We start from the raw sequence: 19,086 nt of genomic DNA, 5'->3' as shown, positions 1-19,086 counted from the left end.
AAAGGATCACTTTGATACTTTCAACAGAAAACATTGAGTTTCAAATTCTCAAAACATTCCACAAGTCATCATCCATGCGGTCACATTTCAGTCCTGACTGTAAGAGAAAATCTGGGGAAAGAATGATATGGTAAAATCTGCTTAATGGATCTAATAAGCTATTTATTAGTAGCCAATAGCGTCATAAATTCTCAGGCATAGAGGCAACAGTCGACCAAAAAGATGTGTCCCAGGTGCGGTTGACTGTATAATAAAAAAATGCCAATTAATGTCAAATTTATTTAGCTATGACTGTATGACACATACAGAAAAAAATATAAATATAAATATATAAATATAAATATATATATATATATATATATATATATATATATATATATATATAGCATAAGCAGCTTAAATGGCATCCAATAATCGATGTAATTTATATATATATATATATATATATATATATATATATATATATATATATATATATATATATATATAGCATAAGCAGCTTAAATGGCATCCAATAATCTATGCAATTATATATATTTATATATATATATATATATATATATATATAAAAATAAATAAAGCATAAGCAGCTTAAATGGCATCCAATAATCTATGTAATATAATTTTGGCAGGCAGCGTATGTGCAAAACAGGTGAACAGGAAAGACAGGTGATTGAATTTTACCATAAACGGTGCTTTTCTGTGGAATTCTGCAGCCACAGACAGCAGGTCTGAACATGAATTGTGAGTATTATGTGAAATTGCTATTTTATAGAAGAAATTTGTGTGGCATGTTGTTGAAGTTTGGAAGAACATGAAGATGCTTTAAAAAAAATGTATGGACTAATTTAGCCAAGTAGAAGAAAACAGACTGACACGGAGCTGTCAGAGACACATTACATGTGTACACAGATAGACTTTAGCACAAATATACAGACACCAATACTAGAGAGTCAAAGTGTTGGGGGAGGGGCTGTTACCTCTTTTTTTAGGAGTAAAAGCTAAATCCAGATCCATATTCCTCCTTGTATTCTGAAAATGGTCACACCGACAGGTTACATAACTGCAATTTAAAAGCAAGAAAAGTAAATAAGGCAGTGTGCATGTGTTACAGATCTCACCAGTGAGTATCCCTCCTCATCAGACTCTGGCTGGGAGAGATCTGACTCACTCCTGGATTTTGTGAGTCTATAGCAGGGACTGCTCTGGATAGACCGACTCTCTGCTGACAAGCTCTCACTCCTAAACACAAAATAAAAATGGGAAATAAATGTTACATTTCCTGTGAGTGGGCATAACACATAATCATGTCAATAAAAATGTGACCTAAATTTCATATTAATACCACTAATGAACAATGTTTTACGATTATTGAAATGATAGGTAAATGCTGCTTTTAAGCTAATTGCAGTTGGGTCAGCTTATAAAGGTGCTTCAAAAGTAGGACAGCACACAAGGTCTCTTGCAACTGGATAATATGAAATCTTAAAAAGTAGGTCAGGCATTCCTGGACCGCACGAGAGCGCTGGAGAGGTAAACGAGTTCAGTGAGACATTCAGTCTCCAAGGATAAGGGTTACATATGAAAGTTCAGGCACGCTTACACTTGTTTAACCTGTACTTGTACCTGTACTTTATAACGATGACGTCACTCACCTCGGCATAAACCCGCCTCCGTCCTGGTTGACCCCACCTGTCAGGGGTTGTTGATTGCTGAGTTGAGCGAGCGGCGTGCTGACGGCCAGCAGGAGCATTGCACAGCGGTGGATGACGGCATTGCATGCGGTGGTGTAAAGATCCTGTCCCTCCTGAGCAGTTGTGCTGCTCCTGCGCTCGGGACCGGGCTGAGCCGGCTCTTCCTGGACGCTCATGCTTCCGGTTCGATCTCGGTCCCTTCCTCGCGCTGCCTCCCGTGCTGATAGGAAACATTGAAAGATTTCTGTGTCCGCCAAGACATAAGACACAGAGCGGCTGGGTTAGGGAAGCAGCCAAGAAGCATGAGGCTGTTAAAAAAGGGCCTATGGCTGGATATTACACAATGTCATGTGTAACAAATGTGTAACAAACAACCATGGATAACAATTTTGGGGGTTTTATTAGTATACATTACTGTTCAAAAGTGAAAGGGTAAGATCATTTTTTTCAAAGAAATTAACAAAGATGCATTAAATTGATCTAAAGTGAAAGTAAAGGCTTTTACATTGTAACCATTTTTTAAAAAAAATTTTTATAAAAACTAAAAAATGAAAACTATTTTCAAAAATAGTTTCTTGAGCACCAAATCATCAAGACTGGAATAATGATGCTGAAAATTCAGCTTTGCCATCACAGGAATACATTACATTTTAAAATATATTCAAATAGAAAACAATTATTTTCACATATTTAATAATATTTCATAATATTGCTGTTTTGATCAAATAAATGCAGCCTTGATGAGCACAAGATACTTTTTTCAAAAAAACTAAACTTTTGAACGATAGTGTATATTGTGTGGTCTGTTCTAATACAGCGCAATTTACACTGTCAATCCAATTACTAAATATATCTTTAAAGTAATAGAGTAATACATTTAAATGTCATTATTTAATCACCCTCATGTCATTCAAAACCTGTATGCTGTAAATTTTTGAAGGAGGAGGTAATTTGTGAAAAATTACTTAAATTTTGGTCGGTTCCTATCAATCCATAGTTGTGTAAAACATTGTCTGTTTATTCCACTTAAAATAGAGGCATATGGTTCAGGAATGATAAGAGGGTAAATAAACAATTACAGAACATTTATTTTTACGTGTAATAACTAAGTTGTCAGACAGGAAAATATAAAAGTACACAAAGTGTGTGAAATTGTGAATGTGTGACAACTTTGCACCATGCCACACAGCCAACATCAGCAGCACATACAACATGCCCTTCAAATGTGTCTGAACTCACTTCCTGCGGTCATGACTTCATGCTCTCTTTCCTCCTCCTCATCTTCCTGCTCCTGGTGTCCTTCCTCCCTTTCCCTCTCTCGGTCTCTCTCCTCCAGTTCAGCCTCCTCATCTATAGTTCGGGTGAAAGAGTGTTCCTGAGGGTCCATCTCCACCGAGTCCACGTTATCAGAGATCTGCACACAGGAGGAGAAATGACTTTACATATAGTGGGATCCAAAAGTCTTCCAAAATAATTTTTTTTTAACTCTGGAAACAGAAACATTAAATAAATAAATATACACACATTTTATTTTCTTCCACTTCGTTATTCTTTTATTTTTGTTTTCATAACTTTTTTTTGTTTAAAAGTGTTTAAAAAGAGTCATTTAGACTGCTTATCCTTAGTGGCCCTTCAGTGCACTTCTTCATAATATCTTCTTTTGTGTTCACAGAAGAATGAAAATCATTTTGGGTTTAGAACAACATGAGTTGTGGTTAAGCTGAGTAAATATCCTTTTAAAACAAAGTCTGTTCCAGTTCGCATGCTTGCCGTCATTAAAGCAAAAGGGGTACATGGCAGATGCTAAAAAAGTTTTTAATCAAACTTTTATGCTGATAACATCATTTGTAATGAAAACATACTCTGCGTTCTCGTGATGATGAGCGAGTCTGGATGAGCTCCATGTTCTTGCAAGCCAAGAGGCGATTCCGCACCTTATACACACTGCGATACACCTCTGCCAACAGTTTACATGGCTGATATCTACAGGAAGACAGAAAACGAAAGAGAAATGCTTTAGTAGTGTCCACATTGTAGCATTCTCCATAGTTATGTAGGATATGAAGTCATACCTCCCCTCTCCACATGCCTGTCCCAGCAGCCCTGTGTGTTTCAGCAGGACAGCAAGTACAAAGCGGGATACTGTGTCTAACAGAGCCTCATTCGGCAGTGACGAACTGTCCCAATCTACACAAACACACACACACACACACACACACACACACACACACACAAGACTAAAGGAACATGTAACGACACCAAAGATGTTCACTTGCACAAATGCAAGTTGATAATGCTAATGCCAAAAATCAGGATTGTTTTTAACCAATAACTTTATATAAAATCCAATAACTTCATAGTTAAGAAGCCATAAAGGTCTGGTTTATGACCAGCTGTAACATAACAGTAGTTATGATAACCTCTAGGTAGTAAGTGTGGGGAAATACTACACCTCATAACAGCAATGTACACTCAAATATTACATAAATTCAACATTTAGATCCCAACTTCTTTCAGAAAAACAAATGTCTTTATATAAAAGAAATGACAACTGACACCTGACACAAAGTCCAAATCAGATGCAAGTGTAGTGAGATTTTGGACCAATGAGATTTCAATGTGGGTGGGTCTACCCAACACCACAGAAATAGAAGCCATTACAAGGTTTGCATAGGTTAATGTGTGACTTCTGAGACTATGCAAGCACTTACGCAAGTAAGGGTAATCATCAGTGAATCATTTGTAGTAATCTTTCCACAATCCACAATATATGTTCTGTGTTTGTGTCCTACCCTTGCTGATGGCATAGTCCTGCATGTTTGTCCACAGGCTGTATGTGGGCTCTTTAGTTGATCCAAGGGCCAAATCGACCAGCACACTCATGTCAGCATGCAACTGACAGTCAAACGGTCTTTGTTCCTCATTTCCACACAGAGCCACCTCCAGCAGAGAGCTGATACACGCATCTTAAAAACACATACACACGTTCAACATCAAAATGAAATGGCATTCACAACCTTTATAAACTTCCATAATAAGCCAAATTTCTAAATAAAACAGGACATTTAATGATAAAAGGTAATTCAATGTGTGTGTGCGCACGTATGTGTGCGTGTGCATACCAAGCTGGGGTATTTCAGTCTCTAAGCCGTTACTAAAAAGTGGTGTTTTGAGCCAGTGGGTAGTGTGCTGTTCCTCTGGCGAGGGTGGGGCTCCCTGAAGCATTCCTCCAAGACAACGTCCCACCAGCAGCGCAACGGTACGCTCCAGATCCACCAACCACACCCAGCACTGCGCCGGTCCTGACACACACAATGGATCAACTAGATCTGGAGTGCCTACAGGAAAAAAGGAAAGGAAACATTTTCTCAATATAAGATTTGTGAGTGAAAGAAAAATAGTCCTAATTCAAAACAATATCACAGATTTAAAGCTAAAGAAGTTCAACACAAATGAGAGATGAGCGGCTCTTGAGTGATGAGTGGTTCTCAAAAACGGGGCCAGGGCCTAACAGGGGGCCTCAGCAAAATCCCAAGGGGCACACAAGACTGTTTAAAATTATTTAAATGTACATCCATACATGTATATATTAATAATTTAACCATCTATCTATCTATCTATTCTATCTATTTATGAATAGTAACAATGTATGCTATAATTAAAATATAATTAAAATAATAATTATAAAATAATTAGTTCATTAAAATGCTAACATGACGTACACCATCATTTAAACAAAATTATCTATTTATCATATCTGTGCATATACATACACTTAATATCTACAGGTATTTTAATCTATTTATTAAAATCTTTAAAGTGTTTTGGACAAGTGGAGATTAGTGATAGACAGTTGATGAATCGACCCATGTGGGATTTAAACCTACAACCAACTATCACTTTAAACTATAAAGTTCTAGATAGATAGAACTAGAAAATTGTTTGCCACCACACAATGCACACATTGATTCTTGCCAACAAGACAGTGCTACAATACTACTGATCTGAAGATCTGACCGAAAGTTTAATGTGACAGTCTGACCATGTAGTGGCCACTGCAGCTCCTGTTCCTCAAGGAGTGTGGCGGCAGGCAGGAGTCTGTTGAGACGGTCCAGCGGGGGAAGCAGGTCTAAGAGGTAGCTGAGCAGTGGCCGTGCCACCCAAACAGGCAACAACAGCAAGGATGTCACAATCTGACACAGCATACTGCCCGCTGCAGACATGTAGATCACATCTACCAAATACAAACACAGGCAAAATTAGCAGGTCCATTTGCATATAGTTATTAATGAGTTTAGCAAAAACGTGTGTATATTGATATACCTCGTAGCTTCTCACGCACACTGCCGTTTCCAGAGCTTTCTCTCAGAAGAGTTGCAGAGCGATTATAGATATCTGTGGCGTGAGGTAATAATAACTGCAGATGTTTATGGAGGAGCGCAACACTACTGGAGCCCTGAAAAAAACACAGATGATTCACATACTGAAGGAAATCATACTCCTCTGACCAAAAAAATACATGGCCTTTTTGAGATTCTAATCTCTATCCCTCTAATTTTTGTTTGTTCATGATATGCATTTAGTTGTGTAAGTACCTCTGTAACACAGTTGATATGGCAATAGGCCAGTAGTTGCTTCTGTAAAGAGCAGAGCAGTTCATGGAGGTGAGCTGGTTGGCTGCTATCAGATGAAGATGTTCCCTGCAAGATCTTATCACTGTTCTTCTCCAGCTCCCCAAACGCCTGGTCCTGTGAGGTTAAAACACACACACACTAAAACAGGGTGTTGTTGAACACCAGTTAGGAAAGAGCAGTTGGACCACAGTTGAGAAGATGATCATCAGTGAATATGAAAAGGTTGCACTGCAAGTGTAATACACAGATACAATATTGACACACATCCAATTTATCTTCTTGAATCTGTTTACATTCATTTAGGACAGTGTTTATGTTTACCCAGTCAAGATGCACTAGGCTGACAAGAGTACTAGTTGAATTTCATCAAATATGATTTACAATTTTTTGCATGCCCCTGTTCTCAAAAATATCCTAACGGGTTGACAAAAACCACAGCAATATATATATATATATATATATATATATATATATATATATATATATATATATATATACACACACTCACCTAAAGGATTATTAGGAACACCTGTTCAATTTCTCATTAATGCAATTATCTAATCAACCAATCACATGGCAGTTGCTTCAATGCATTTAGGGGTGTGGTCCTGGTCAAGACAATCTTCCTGAACTCCAAACTGAATGTCAGAATGGGAAAGAAAGGTGATTTAAGCAATTTTGAGTGTGGCATGGTTGTTGGTGCCAGACGGGCCGGTCTGAGTATTTCACAATCTGCTCAGTTACTGGGATTTTCACGCACAACCATTTCTAGGGTTTACAAAGAATGGTGTGAAAAGGGAAAAACATCCAGTATGCGGCAGTCCTGTGGGCGAAAATGCCTGGTTGATGCTAGAGGTCAGAGGAGAATGGGCCGACTGATTCAAGCTGATAGAAGAGCAACTTTGACTGAAATAACCACTCGTTACAACCGAGGTATGCAGCAAAGCATTTGTGAAGCCACAACACGCACAACCTTGAGGCGGATGGGCTACAACAGCAGAAGACCCCACCGGGTACCACTCATCTCCACTACAAATAGGAAAAAGAGGCTACAATTTGCACGAGCTCACCAAATTTGGACAGTTGAAGACTGGAAAAATGTTGCCTGGTCTGATGAGTCTCGATTTCTGTTGAGACATTCAGATGGTAGAGTCAGAATTTGGCGTAAACAGAATGAGAACATGGATCCATCATGCCTTGTTACCACTGTGCAGGCTGGTGGTGGTGGTGTAATGGTGTGGGGGATGTCTTCTTGGCACACTTTAGGCCCCTTAGTGCCAATTGGGCATCGTTTAAATGCCACGGCCTACCTGAGCATTGTTTCTGACCATGTCCATCCCTTTATGACCACCATGTACCCATCCTCTGATGGCTACTTCCAGCAGGATAATGCACCATGTCACAAAGCTCAAATCATTTCAAATTGGTTTCTTGAACATGACAATGAGTTCACTGTACTAAAATGGCCCCCACAGTCACCAGATCTCAACCCAATAGAGCATCTTTGGGATGTGGTGGAACGGGAGCTTCGTGCCCTGGATGTGCATCCCACAAATCTCCATCAACTGCAAGATGCTATCCTATCAATATGGGCCAACATTTCTAAAGAATGCTTTCAGCACCTTGTTGAATCAATGCCACGTAGAATTAAGGCAGTTCTGAAGGCGAAAGGGGGTCAAACACAGTATTAGTATGGTGTTCCTAATAATATATGTATATATATATATATATATATATATGTACTATATATATATATATATATATATATATATTTTTTTTTTTTATATTTTTTTTTATATGGGTTCATCAGTATACAAATATGATATATGTACTGCAAAATAAAGGCAAGAAAACTTGCATTTCTATTGAGTTATTTGTAGGTTGCATGCAAAAACAGGGAAATGTATTGATTCAGGAACAAATGACTTACAGTATGAGTTGGTTCATTTAATGAATCATTAAAAAAAAAAGACTAAAAATAATTACTGGTTTGAATTAGTCTGGTGAATCCTTTACTGTATGAACTCACTGAATCCAAGAGAGTGGTCACTGAATCAACATCTCAATCATTTTCTGAACTTCATTATTAATTTCAGTGATGCCAGTCTCAAAATGAAGCAAGTTTTGCGTACTAAAAGTTTGTTAAACATAAAGTCACCATTATTACCTGCAAATTGTTCCAATAACAACATGCATTTATAGACACAGATTTGAGATATTTTTTAATGAATGATAATTTAAAGGTGAACTAAGTAACTTTTTTTTACCTTAACTGAACAGCTTCGGAGTCATTGGAATGGTTATATTACTTATTTCGGGTTGAATGGTGGTCGTTTCGCACCCCCCTGGTGCCCGTGAGCGGAAAATACGCACTTGCAACTTTGAGCCGGCGGGCCGCCGGCCGCTGCGTCAGGAAGTCTCGCGTGATATCAGGTCTCGCGATGTAAACAATTGCTTTACGGCCAAAAGAAATCTGCTAAAATGCGGTCATTATTGCGCTCCCTCACGCTGTTCGAACCCGAATGAAGAAGACGTTTTAAAGAACGTCCCATCTGCTTTGATGTCGTTGATCTATAGCCTCTGGTGTCTGAGAATCACCAACGAGTTTTTACGACAGTGTTGTCAAATATCTATTCCGAAGCTGTGGGGGGAGCTCTAGAGAGAAACCTGCGAGCAAAAAGCGAGAATACAGCGAAGAAGTCCCGAAGCTACTGAGTGCTGCTTTAATATAAACGTTAAAATCAAGACCAGAGCTAAAATATATGCTAAAGACTGACCGTGTAAAATCCCAGGTTCCTGAGTAAAGTTTTCATGAGGATCTCTGCCAAGTGTGTGTCAGGATGTGTATCAGAGTGAGTGCCAGGCACAGAGTCAGAGGGTGGAGCGGAAGGCTCAGAAGTATCTGGAGGACAGCTGTAACCCAGCAGAGATGCCACATGGGTGTGATCCTGCAGACTAGTGAGTATTATGTCCAGCTGCATCCTCTGAGACAGAGAAAGCACACACATTCTTAGGAGCATGACTAACAGATGCTTCTTTAAGTTAAGCAACTTAAACTGCATTTTATTTTCATACAGGCACACACATGTACCTGTCCTTTTGAGAGGCTCTCCCAGCGGTCTGGTCCTTGAGGAAGGAGCGAGTGCAGTAGCTCCATTCTCTCTCTCAGAGGAGGCAGAAGCATTGTGGCTCCCACGGAGAGAGTCTCAATGACAGCCTACAAAACGCAACTTATTTTCACTGATCAGAGAAAAACACAGGCCACAGTAAACCACCACAGCAACAAATATGTGGCAAAACACATGTATACACAAACCTCCTGGATTTCATCAGGTACTGATGCATCCATAAGTCTGAAAAGCAGATTGCGGAGTGGCCTCGCTTGCCGTCCCAAGATACTGGTGGCCACGCCCCCCGCCAGCGCTAGAGCCAAGTGGTTGGACAAGAGCCGTAGACATAGTTTCAAGAAGTTATGATGCTCCCTGTTGGCCCAAAACAAATTTGTGCAAAAAGACACACTCTCAATATTTAATAACCTTCAGGATGGTTTGGAAAATCAATTGAAACTTGATCTCAACAAAAATCACATTAGCAGCAGTAATCTTCCAGTTATATTAATGCACTTAAAAACAAAGCAGGCTCCACTCGTCTAGGGTGGTGGCAGAATACACACTTGGAAGATGGGAAAGGCAGTGGTGGGATCTCGTTGTTGATGCCGTCACAGTATCGCTCCAGAAACGAGCGGAGGTGAGAGAAAGTGCTTTCTTCCAGGTCCACACAGTACGGCCTATGCCAGGCCACCACCTGCCTGTATATACACATACGATTATTAGCATAGATATAGGAATGTTGAAAAGTGAGTTAGAAGAAAGAAGAAAAACAGAACACGACAAAAGGCTTCAACAAACTAAAACCTAAAAGGCACAAATGCATTTGAAATATATTGTGTCTTCACATACAAGGTACAACAAATGCATTTCTTTTTTAACAGAGGGTTATGAAAGGATTCAACTGGTTTGCTAACCTGTCTCTCGGGAGGGCAGTCCATGCCAGGCTGTGGGATGTGCCAGCAGAGATCTGCTGAATAGCCACTCCATCTAAACCAATCACCTTCTTGGGTTTGGTGATGGGACCGGTGGAATTCCCTTGACCGCACTGACCCATGGAGTTATTCCCCCAGGCATACACTTCATTGTCTTTATCAAAAACATGCAAAAAAATAAATAAATAAATTATCTGACCATTTTTCGTAATACATGTGAATTGCACATGTTCTGTTTAAGTACACAGCGTCAAATTGTCTGTGACATCATGTGTGAGGCCCCACACGCTTCACCTTATCTGAGTCTGAGTCAGCACATACCCCTCTGCTACTAATCTGACCCCCCACCTCCCCCTCCTCCACTATCTCAAACTACAGTTCACACAACCCAGTACAGCTCTAAAAAAGAAGACTCACAAAACCAACAGCACCTAATCACCAGCCACTGATTACTGAGCTTACAATACACTGAAAGTGAAAAGAATATTTGAAGAGGATCACAAACCTAACCAAACTCTAATGATAATTTACTGTAATTGCAAAATCAAATATAAATATATATATATACACACACCACTTAAAAATTTGTAAAAAATTAGATCAAATAAAAATTGTTGTTTTTAAATAATATAAAGTACATCAAAATAAATAGGATATAGTGATAGTGTGCTATCACAACCTACTGAAAACTACTAAACATTTATTCAATATTTTAAATTATGAATAAAAATAAATAAGACCAAATATGTTGCAAAAATTGTGTTGCGCAAAGGCTCTCTTTCCATCATCTTGGCTCAAGCTGAACTAAACATGCCACAGCCTAGTGGGGAATGAGTTTAGGGAGGGGGAGAAAAGCACACCGTTGTAGGGGTGCACTGGTTTTATAACAATAATTTATAAACAAAACAAGCGAATCATTGTGAAACAGAATGTGGTGCAACAATCGTATTATCTTGTATTATCTCGTATTATCAGGTTGCTGCACATTTTAAATCAAACCAGTTTTATGGTGCAAAACTTGTAAGAGAAGAAGCCTTTTTTGGAGTTTTGTTTGTCGTCTTTTGAGATTCAACCACCTTCCCATAGTACCGAATGTCTTGCGGTATAAATTGCACTTTGCTGCATTGCGGTCCGTAGTTGTTGCCAACCATCTCTGAAACCTTCGAGCCATTGAGTGTTACATTTTGGCTTCCCCTTTTCTCTCGAATTTGCCCGCTGTCTTTACCCAAGCAACTCCCCCTCCCCCACTCATCTCTGGTGAAGCCTGCACGGTCACTTACATAAAAAAGATGTACATAACAGTCAAGCTGCAACCTGGGTACCGGTACTACCAAATACTTGGTGTTACACCTCCTAAAAGCCTATATTTCTCGATCAGATTTAAGGCAGACCTAATGCCTAGCAGAAAAAAAACAAATAATAAAGACTAATTTCAGACTTTTAAGACTTTCAAATACCCTGCGGGGAACCCTGATTGAAAATAAAAGTAAATTAATTGTCCAGCCCTATACGGAAACAGCTCGTTCTCTTTAGGAATGTTGTTGCACTATCAACCACTTAAGCATACCAGATAGGGCCATTTCAATCCAATGGGTTTGCAGTGATCCCTTACCATGTGATAAAGCAAGGCAGTGGCTGTCTCCAATGGAGATGTCTACAACTCTGGTTGTGGCAAGTTCCTCGATCAGCTTTGGCCTTAGAGCTGTGGCCTCGGATGAACCGCAGCCAAGACACGCACCACAGCCCCAAGCATATACCTGCACATTACATATACATAATAACTGGTGTTTTTATAATGAATATCCACTGCATTAGAGTCAATACAGTCAACATGAACTCAAATTGTGCCATTCATTTCTGGCTTAGTAATGTGTCATACCTGACCAGTAGAGGTGAGAGCCAGAGATGACTGGCTGCCAGCACATACTTTGCGTATGAACATTCCCTGGAGCGCCTCTACCACCTTGGGTTTATACACACGATTGGTGTCACCATGACCCAGTTTACCTGCAGATAAATGCCAGCAAGTTCACACAGAGTACAATAATTATATGTTGACTAAGAATTCAAGAATAAGATTGTCTCAAACAGAACAAGTGGCTGCAGAACAACAGCAGAACAAGTGGCACAGGCCCACTCAACTTACCATTGTCTCCGCCTCCAAAGGACCATACTGTACGTCCATCTTTAGACAGCGCAATGGTGTGGGAGCTTCCAGAGGACACCTCACCTACATTACTGATGTCTTTAACTAGCGTGGGAATGTTCCTACTGTTACTGTCACCATGACCTACAAGTGTAGACAAATGTAATCAATGATACAAGCATACATTTAATTTATTTTCCTGCATTTATTTGACCAAAATACAGTAAAAACTGTAATATTGTAAAATAACTTTTCTATTTATAATATGTTAAAATGTAATTTATTCCTGTCGTGGTAAAGCTGAATTTTCAGCATCATTACTCCAGTCTTCAGTGTCACATGATCTATTGATCATTCTAATATGCTGATTTGCAGCTCAAGATACATTTCTATTATCAATGTTGAAAATAGTTTGTGCAAACAGTTTTTTAATATGTATAATAAATATTTATATACCTAATCTGCCAAAATCGCCCTCTCCCCAGGTGTAGAGTTCTCCATCCTCACTGACTGCAGCACTGTGTCTATAGCCTGCTGAAACACAAACCACCACCTACAAACAAACACACACAAACACACACACACAGAAAACATAAATCATTTAAACACACAGGTCCATTTAGAGTGCCCAAATAGCTCAAGTGATGCATAACTGCATGAATTCAGTACCTTTCCTTGTAGAGGGCCCTGTATTAGTTTGGGGTATTTCTGGGTAGAGCTGTTGCCATGACCCAGTTTGCCATAGTCTCCATCACCCCAGCTGAACACCTCCCCCTCAACGGTGAAGGCTAACGTGTGGCCGTCTGAGCCTTTGGATGATGATACTTTCTTAATGGCACGGTGAGGTTCAAATGTCAGCTTTTTAAGAGTGGACTGGTTGTTTGAGTCGCCCAGTCCCAGGCGGCCATAGCTGCCCTTCCCACACGCTCGGACTGAACCATCAGAGGAGATGACGAATGTGCAGTACTGGCCAGCTTCAATCTAAAAGACAGGAGATGTAGTCATCAAATATCCACTGTGGGCAAAAATGAGGATACTAATACAGTATGAATAGTTAATATGAAGATGCTTACTACCGTTTGTGCATCACTGAAGCTGGGAGCTAGTTTGGGCTGGAGGATTTTCTCTTGAGTGCCCTCTACAAGCTGGTGGCTGCTGTTGCTGCCCCACACATAGACCTCACAGGTCTCAGATACCATGGTCGCCTCACCTGCCTGGATGCTGTCTGGACTCGCACAAGTTCTTGAGTAGTCTGAAGCCATGCGACACACCTATAACATCGGGAAACCGATTTGAAACAAAACGAGAGTGACAAACGCATTGCTTTTAGAAATAAAAATAATAATAATGTTAAGAATTGGCATGATATAAATGACTAATATTCTATTTTTAGATACAGCAGGACAGATTTGTTGTGCAGCATGTTATAGATTGCAGCTTAAAGCAGCAGAAACTCTCTTTTAATTGTGCACTACGGCAGTTGAAACTGGATTTTTGGGTGACAAAATATGAGAGAAAATCACTCACAGCAATAATGATATCATGGACAGGTATAAGGAAAATATATGTGGATTTCTTTTAAAAGTCTGCACTGAATAATTAACATATGCATTCATACATTAATAATTATTTTATGTGTTTGACAGAAAAGCAGACCTATAATACAATTTTTTGGGAATGTTTGGTTGTAAATGGCAAATATTTACAATGTACAATATTTGTAAATGTAAATATTACAGCTAAAGTTGCCCTGCCAAGAGCAGTGAGTGGTTTCTCTTTTTCTTATCAGTGTTTTTATTTGATTTATATTACTTAATTACCACGTTTGGTATGTCAATATAACCTAAAGGACTCTGTAATTATTAATAGCCATTTTTGTAGTTTGTGAAGTACTTTATGAGGTCAAGGAGCATGTTGTTCATGCTCTCTTCATTGATGTACCAAGATTTAACAAGTAAAAATCATTGTCATCCTTAAGGTGATGTTTAGTCCAATCCGAAAATAGGTTTGGCTTAGGGGGCGTCATAAACATCTGAAATCAATAGCATATAAAAAAGGGCAGATTTAGCTGCAAACATTTATGTTAAAATGCTCCCACAAGTCCCCATTTATATATTATTGTTTCGTTGCTAAATTTATTTAAATTTATTTTGGTCCATATTTCCATGTATTGTTATGGTAGCACATTGAGCATTGGCAGCAGCTGATACCTTTTAAGGATGAGAAAATTAACAGAAAACAACAAAGACTCTTTTGTGTTGATGAATTACATCACCAAACATTACAACCATTTCACTCTATTCTAGGTCATAAACAATTGCTTATTTGGACTCTTGAGAACTTGAAATAAACTGAATGTGTAAAGTCCTTATGAAAGACGTCCTACATTCCCAACAGAATAAGAGTGATAACATTCAAATAGTTTTGTTTTCTTAACCCTATAAAGCCTATATATATACTTAAGACCTCTAAATTATCAACATAATAAGAAGGTAGGTAAGGTTAACTTGATCATCCATACATAATTTTTTAGAAAAATTTTCAAATGAGTATCAAATATGATACATTAATCTCATTTAAGGAATGTTTATTTGTGCATCTCACAATCATCACTGTAATGTATAAATTGCCTATTTTTGCTCAGTTTAGGCTACAGAATAAAACTGGGTATTTTTCCTCCTTGAGTATGAGCTCCATATTCTCCATAAAGACTAAAGAGTCATAAAGACTATATCATACTATATTTGACTATATCAAAATACCCACACTGTAATAACATTATTATTTCAATGAGTAATTCATGTAAAAAAAAAAAACATTTTTAAAACACTCTCAAATGGCATGGCCTCTTCTTATCTATACTACACATATAGGCCTACATAAATATATGAATGGGTATGTTACCTCCTCAAACAAACAGAGTGCAGCCTCATATAGGGAACAGAGTCCATCAGGCGTGCGTGTTGGTTCCCTCCACTGGCTACGATCAGCAGATGAACCCTACAACACCAGACATCCAGTCATTTCACAATATCCAAGACTATGAAAAACACTTGTGTAAACAGATTGGTGTTAGTGTATGAGAGTTTTAGTGAGGACGTACCAGTGAACGTCTCATCTGCATCAAAATGTTCATGAAGCAGTCATATCCCATCAGCCCCTCCTGGCTCTGCTCCAGGCTGCTGACACCGGCTGATGCTGCCAGGGCCATTTCAACCCACTCCAGCAGGTAGCGCAGTGACCCTCGTTGGGCTGCCAAGCCCAGCAGCAGCTCACATGCCAGCCTCCTCCCCACCACATCAGCCCCGGAGTTCCGCATGGTCACCCCTTTCAGAAACGTGGTGACTTGGGCCAGGCAGTCCAAACCCATTGGAGGAATCTTGCTCTCATTGGCCAAGGAGAGTGGTGGAAGAGAGCCCACCACTTCAATGGCTGTGGTGATGACATCGTTGCAGAGGTTGATCCCTGGACCGGCTGGAGGAAGCGTCCAGCTTTGCCTGAGCAAAGCGAACAGCAAGCTAAGACCCGTTCGCACGCCCATCTCGATGAGGGCGTCTGTACTAGAGCGCGGCCTCTCGTTAACTGCTTGTAAGTCTGCAGAACCCAGAGTATTTTCAGTCGAGTGCTGTTGCTGTTTGACCTTGCCCTTGTCATGGTATTTGTTGGAAAGTGCATAAAAAACCCGCTGCAGGACCAGCAGGCGTTTACGTAGGGCAGTGGCGAAGGGCGAGTCCGAGCACACTGTCTTGGCCAGAGCCAGCTGACTGGCCAGCAGCGCGTCAAGATAATGCTCCTGTTCATCGCTGGACAGACACTCTCGCTCAAAGTCCGGCAGCTGAGGGCCCTTCAAACATAGCACCTGCTGAGGGAGAAGAACCACCTCCTTATTGGCCAGCAGCTTGCCATACAGCAGAGCGACGCCTTCACGGGTGGAGATGGACTCGCTGTCCTCAGCGATCCAGGAGCTGTTGAGATGCTCCAACCATTTTAGTTTTACTGGTGGTATCATCACAGCCATGGTGCCACCTTACACCCTCACCCTCACATCTGAGAGATAAAGAGGTACAGTGACTTAAGGGACACATAAACATCAATATTTGATACAGATAAGTCAATAACTATTTTTATGTTATAAATATATTAAAGATTAAGTGGGCAACCACAATTAAGTGGGAAAACGTTTAAAAACATTCAAAAATAATACCGATCCCAAATGTTTAAATGGTAGTGTACAATATGAACTGATAAAGACAAATTAAAAACAATCTCTAACATTGGTTCGAAACCAATATTTAAACCTTAACTGTTAACCTTAACCTCTAGCTCTATAAGTTTATCTCTCCACATTCTTGTACATACCAAGGTCCATAACCAAAGATTAACAATACAAAGTGATGATGAAATATGCATTCATCCTAAAACCAGTTTGATTCTGAGAAATGGACTTCAGAACTAGAAAGTTCATCAATTGTTGATGATGTTGTGATGACACATACTTGTCATCTTTCAAATGTTCCTAACGATGCCTGGAATACTTTCAGCAAGATGACAGCCTCTGCCTACTCAGCATGAACACATGTATAAATGTAGGTCTTGAGTCAACCCATTGATTATTAACTTATTTATCTAGTCAGCAAACTTTCATAAGCAGGTTGACGTTAGACTTTTTTGGGTCTGATCTTCTTTTAACTATGGTTTGTTGAAAACCTGACCAAAAGTATGACACTAATGAAAGAGACATGCATATCTAATGTATGCATGGTTTACACCTGTTTACACCCCCCTTTTTTTGGTGCTATATAGACACAGAATTTTGATTATTCTCCACAAGTACCTGGGGAAATATAAGGAACCTGGGTGTATCTTCCAATCTGATCTACCCTTCAGCTTGTCATAAGGATAAAACAGTCTTGCAAGTTCTTACAGCCAGTTATATAATATGACATACTTGACTCTATAAGTTACAGGTTGTCAGCTAAAGCATTAGTAAAACAGCAAAGGAGGTTATTTTAAGCCATTCTTCTGCTCCGAACATTATCATATCTTGCTAATAAGCACTTTGATTGTATGTGAAAATTAGGGTGACATTTCCACCCAGCTGTTTGCGTTGCGATTAACGGTGTTGGGCTTTGACAACCTTGTGGTTTGCTTATTCATTCAGCTGGCTAACCCATCTTATCACATAGCTTGCCTTGCATAGCCAGCGTACGTAAAATACATTCTCGAGGAACATCTGTCAACTTAAATTATTATACGACATCTGCAGCATATTTTATATGTATTCAAAAGGAGTGTAACGTTACTTCTATGCAAACGTCTGTGAGTGAAATGGAACTTATAGGCGTTGTTAGCTTGTTAGCATGAGAACAGCTAACAGACCAGTAGAAGCCAACAAGCTAAGCTAATCCACTACACTGAAATGGTTCTCTAACGTCACAACTTATGGTGTGGGCCTAGATTGAATTATCACATTGATAGAGCCTCAAGTAAAATAACCGACTGTCTTGTGAGTAACTTATAGGACTATATAGCACAGGTAGCCCGGCGCATTAGCCCGGCTGTAGAGCTGCTTGTCGGTGGTTGCCAGGCTGTGATCAACTCCCTCCGCCACTCACTTTACATGAGTCAGCTCAGCTGCTGATATTTCACATTAAAATCATGCACCCAAACAAACATCTGGCCCATGTACAAGGCATGCATTTGACACAAATGCTGCTACAAAAACAGAGATGCCAATTCAGAAGATTAGGCTAAACATAATGTCACATTTGAAATGGTTTGAACCTGTCGGCTGTTGTGGTAATAAAGAACTGAAAAGGTGAGGCTGGAGCTTACCATAAACTGCCAAAGGCCTATTCAGTGAATGAACGAAAGTGGCTTTCATGGTGATTAATGATCCCTCGGCACCTGCATGTGACCGTGCATGATAGAAAAGACTCGTAATCGCTGGATTGAGGATCTGGTTAGGCTGAATAATTGAGAGTTGGGAGTGAGCAGTGCTCAATCCCTCTCGACTCAGCTACTGTGAAATAAGCAGCAGGCTCAGTGTTCGTTCAGTCCCTCCCTATCATTCATTACCCGCTGCACAGAAAAACAGCGCTCACAGCCCTGAGCGACTATATGCAACCATACCTGTCCTTTAGAATAAATATATATTGTGTAATTTATAAACAATATGCTAGTGGTGTCCGTTATTTGAAATGCGCACACCCTCAATGCAAAATTCACACCACGCTGCAGTGAACAGTGTTATTTTTGTATTATTTACATACTATTATAATATATTAATATTTTGAATTAGCCTTTATTGTTATATTTTCAGTTTATATTTATATCTTCATTTAAATGTAAGGTTTGGTATTGTTATTGTCATTTCTATTCGTTTTCTTTTTTTATGGTATTTCTAGCTTTATTATTTTTATTTTATTTTTCAGTTTCAGTAGTCTAATTGAAGTAGGCTGCTTTAACTTGCAATAATTTCCCTGTAGTTGTCAAGGCAGCATTTCTAATTTTAGTTGAAGTTAGTCTTTTTGTGTCTTTTTTCGTGTCACTGGAACACATTTTGATAAG

The 19,086-nt window shown here is 39.4% G+C and overlaps 1 protein-coding gene across 8 annotated transcripts in view; it reads right to left on the bottom strand.

Annotated features, from left to right (window-relative positions):
* Positions 1 to 18,580, bottom strand: part of herc1 (HECT and RLD domain containing E3 ubiquitin protein ligase family member 1) — a 47,004-nt gene extending 28,424 nt beyond the window's left edge. For 5 of the 8 annotated variants that reach the window (XM_082149699.1, XM_082149700.1, XM_082149703.1 and 2 more), the window contains exons 1-25: positions 18,352 to 18,580; positions 15,620 to 16,563; positions 15,421 to 15,516; positions 13,590 to 13,787; positions 13,186 to 13,497; positions 12,973 to 13,069; positions 12,517 to 12,660; positions 12,250 to 12,377; positions 11,983 to 12,127; positions 10,353 to 10,524; positions 10,002 to 10,136; positions 9,645 to 9,810; positions 9,420 to 9,545; positions 9,106 to 9,312; positions 6,290 to 6,442; positions 6,018 to 6,150; positions 5,737 to 5,928; positions 4,817 to 5,032; positions 4,487 to 4,660; positions 3,767 to 3,881; positions 3,557 to 3,677; positions 2,934 to 3,108; positions 1,656 to 1,938; positions 1,122 to 1,242; positions 981 to 1,032 (exon numbers count right to left, since the gene is read on the bottom strand). In XM_082149699.1, coding sequence (XP_082005825.1) covers positions 981 to 1,032; positions 1,122 to 1,242; positions 1,656 to 1,938; positions 2,934 to 3,108; positions 3,557 to 3,677; positions 3,767 to 3,881; positions 4,487 to 4,660; positions 4,817 to 5,032; positions 5,737 to 5,928; positions 6,018 to 6,150; positions 6,290 to 6,442; positions 9,106 to 9,312; positions 9,420 to 9,545; positions 9,645 to 9,810; positions 10,002 to 10,136; positions 10,353 to 10,524; positions 11,983 to 12,127; positions 12,250 to 12,377; positions 12,517 to 12,660; positions 12,973 to 13,069; positions 13,186 to 13,497; positions 13,590 to 13,787; positions 15,421 to 15,516; positions 15,620 to 16,534 — 4,576 coding nt within the window. In that variant the 5' untranslated portion in view covers positions 16,535 to 16,563; positions 18,352 to 18,580. The remainder of the gene's footprint in view (positions 1 to 980; positions 1,033 to 1,121; positions 1,243 to 1,655; positions 1,939 to 2,933; positions 3,109 to 3,556; positions 3,678 to 3,766; positions 3,882 to 4,486; positions 4,661 to 4,816; positions 5,033 to 5,736; positions 5,929 to 6,017; positions 6,151 to 6,289; positions 6,443 to 9,105; positions 9,313 to 9,419; positions 9,546 to 9,644; positions 9,811 to 10,001; positions 10,137 to 10,352; positions 10,525 to 11,982; positions 12,128 to 12,249; positions 12,378 to 12,516; positions 12,661 to 12,972; positions 13,070 to 13,185; positions 13,498 to 13,589; positions 13,788 to 15,420; positions 15,517 to 15,619; positions 16,564 to 18,351) is intronic. The other 3 variants (XM_082149701.1, XM_082149705.1, XM_082149706.1) reach the window with 1 other exon arrangement.
* Positions 18,581 to 19,086: the final 506 nt, after the last annotated feature.

The sequence above is a fragment of the Leuciscus leuciscus genome (assembly GCF_965113295.1).
Source record: "Leuciscus leuciscus genome assembly, chromosome: 2".
Taxonomy (NCBI): domain Eukaryota; kingdom Metazoa; phylum Chordata; class Actinopteri; order Cypriniformes; family Leuciscidae; genus Leuciscus; species Leuciscus leuciscus.
This window is presented reverse-complemented; position numbering and strand designations above follow the sequence as displayed.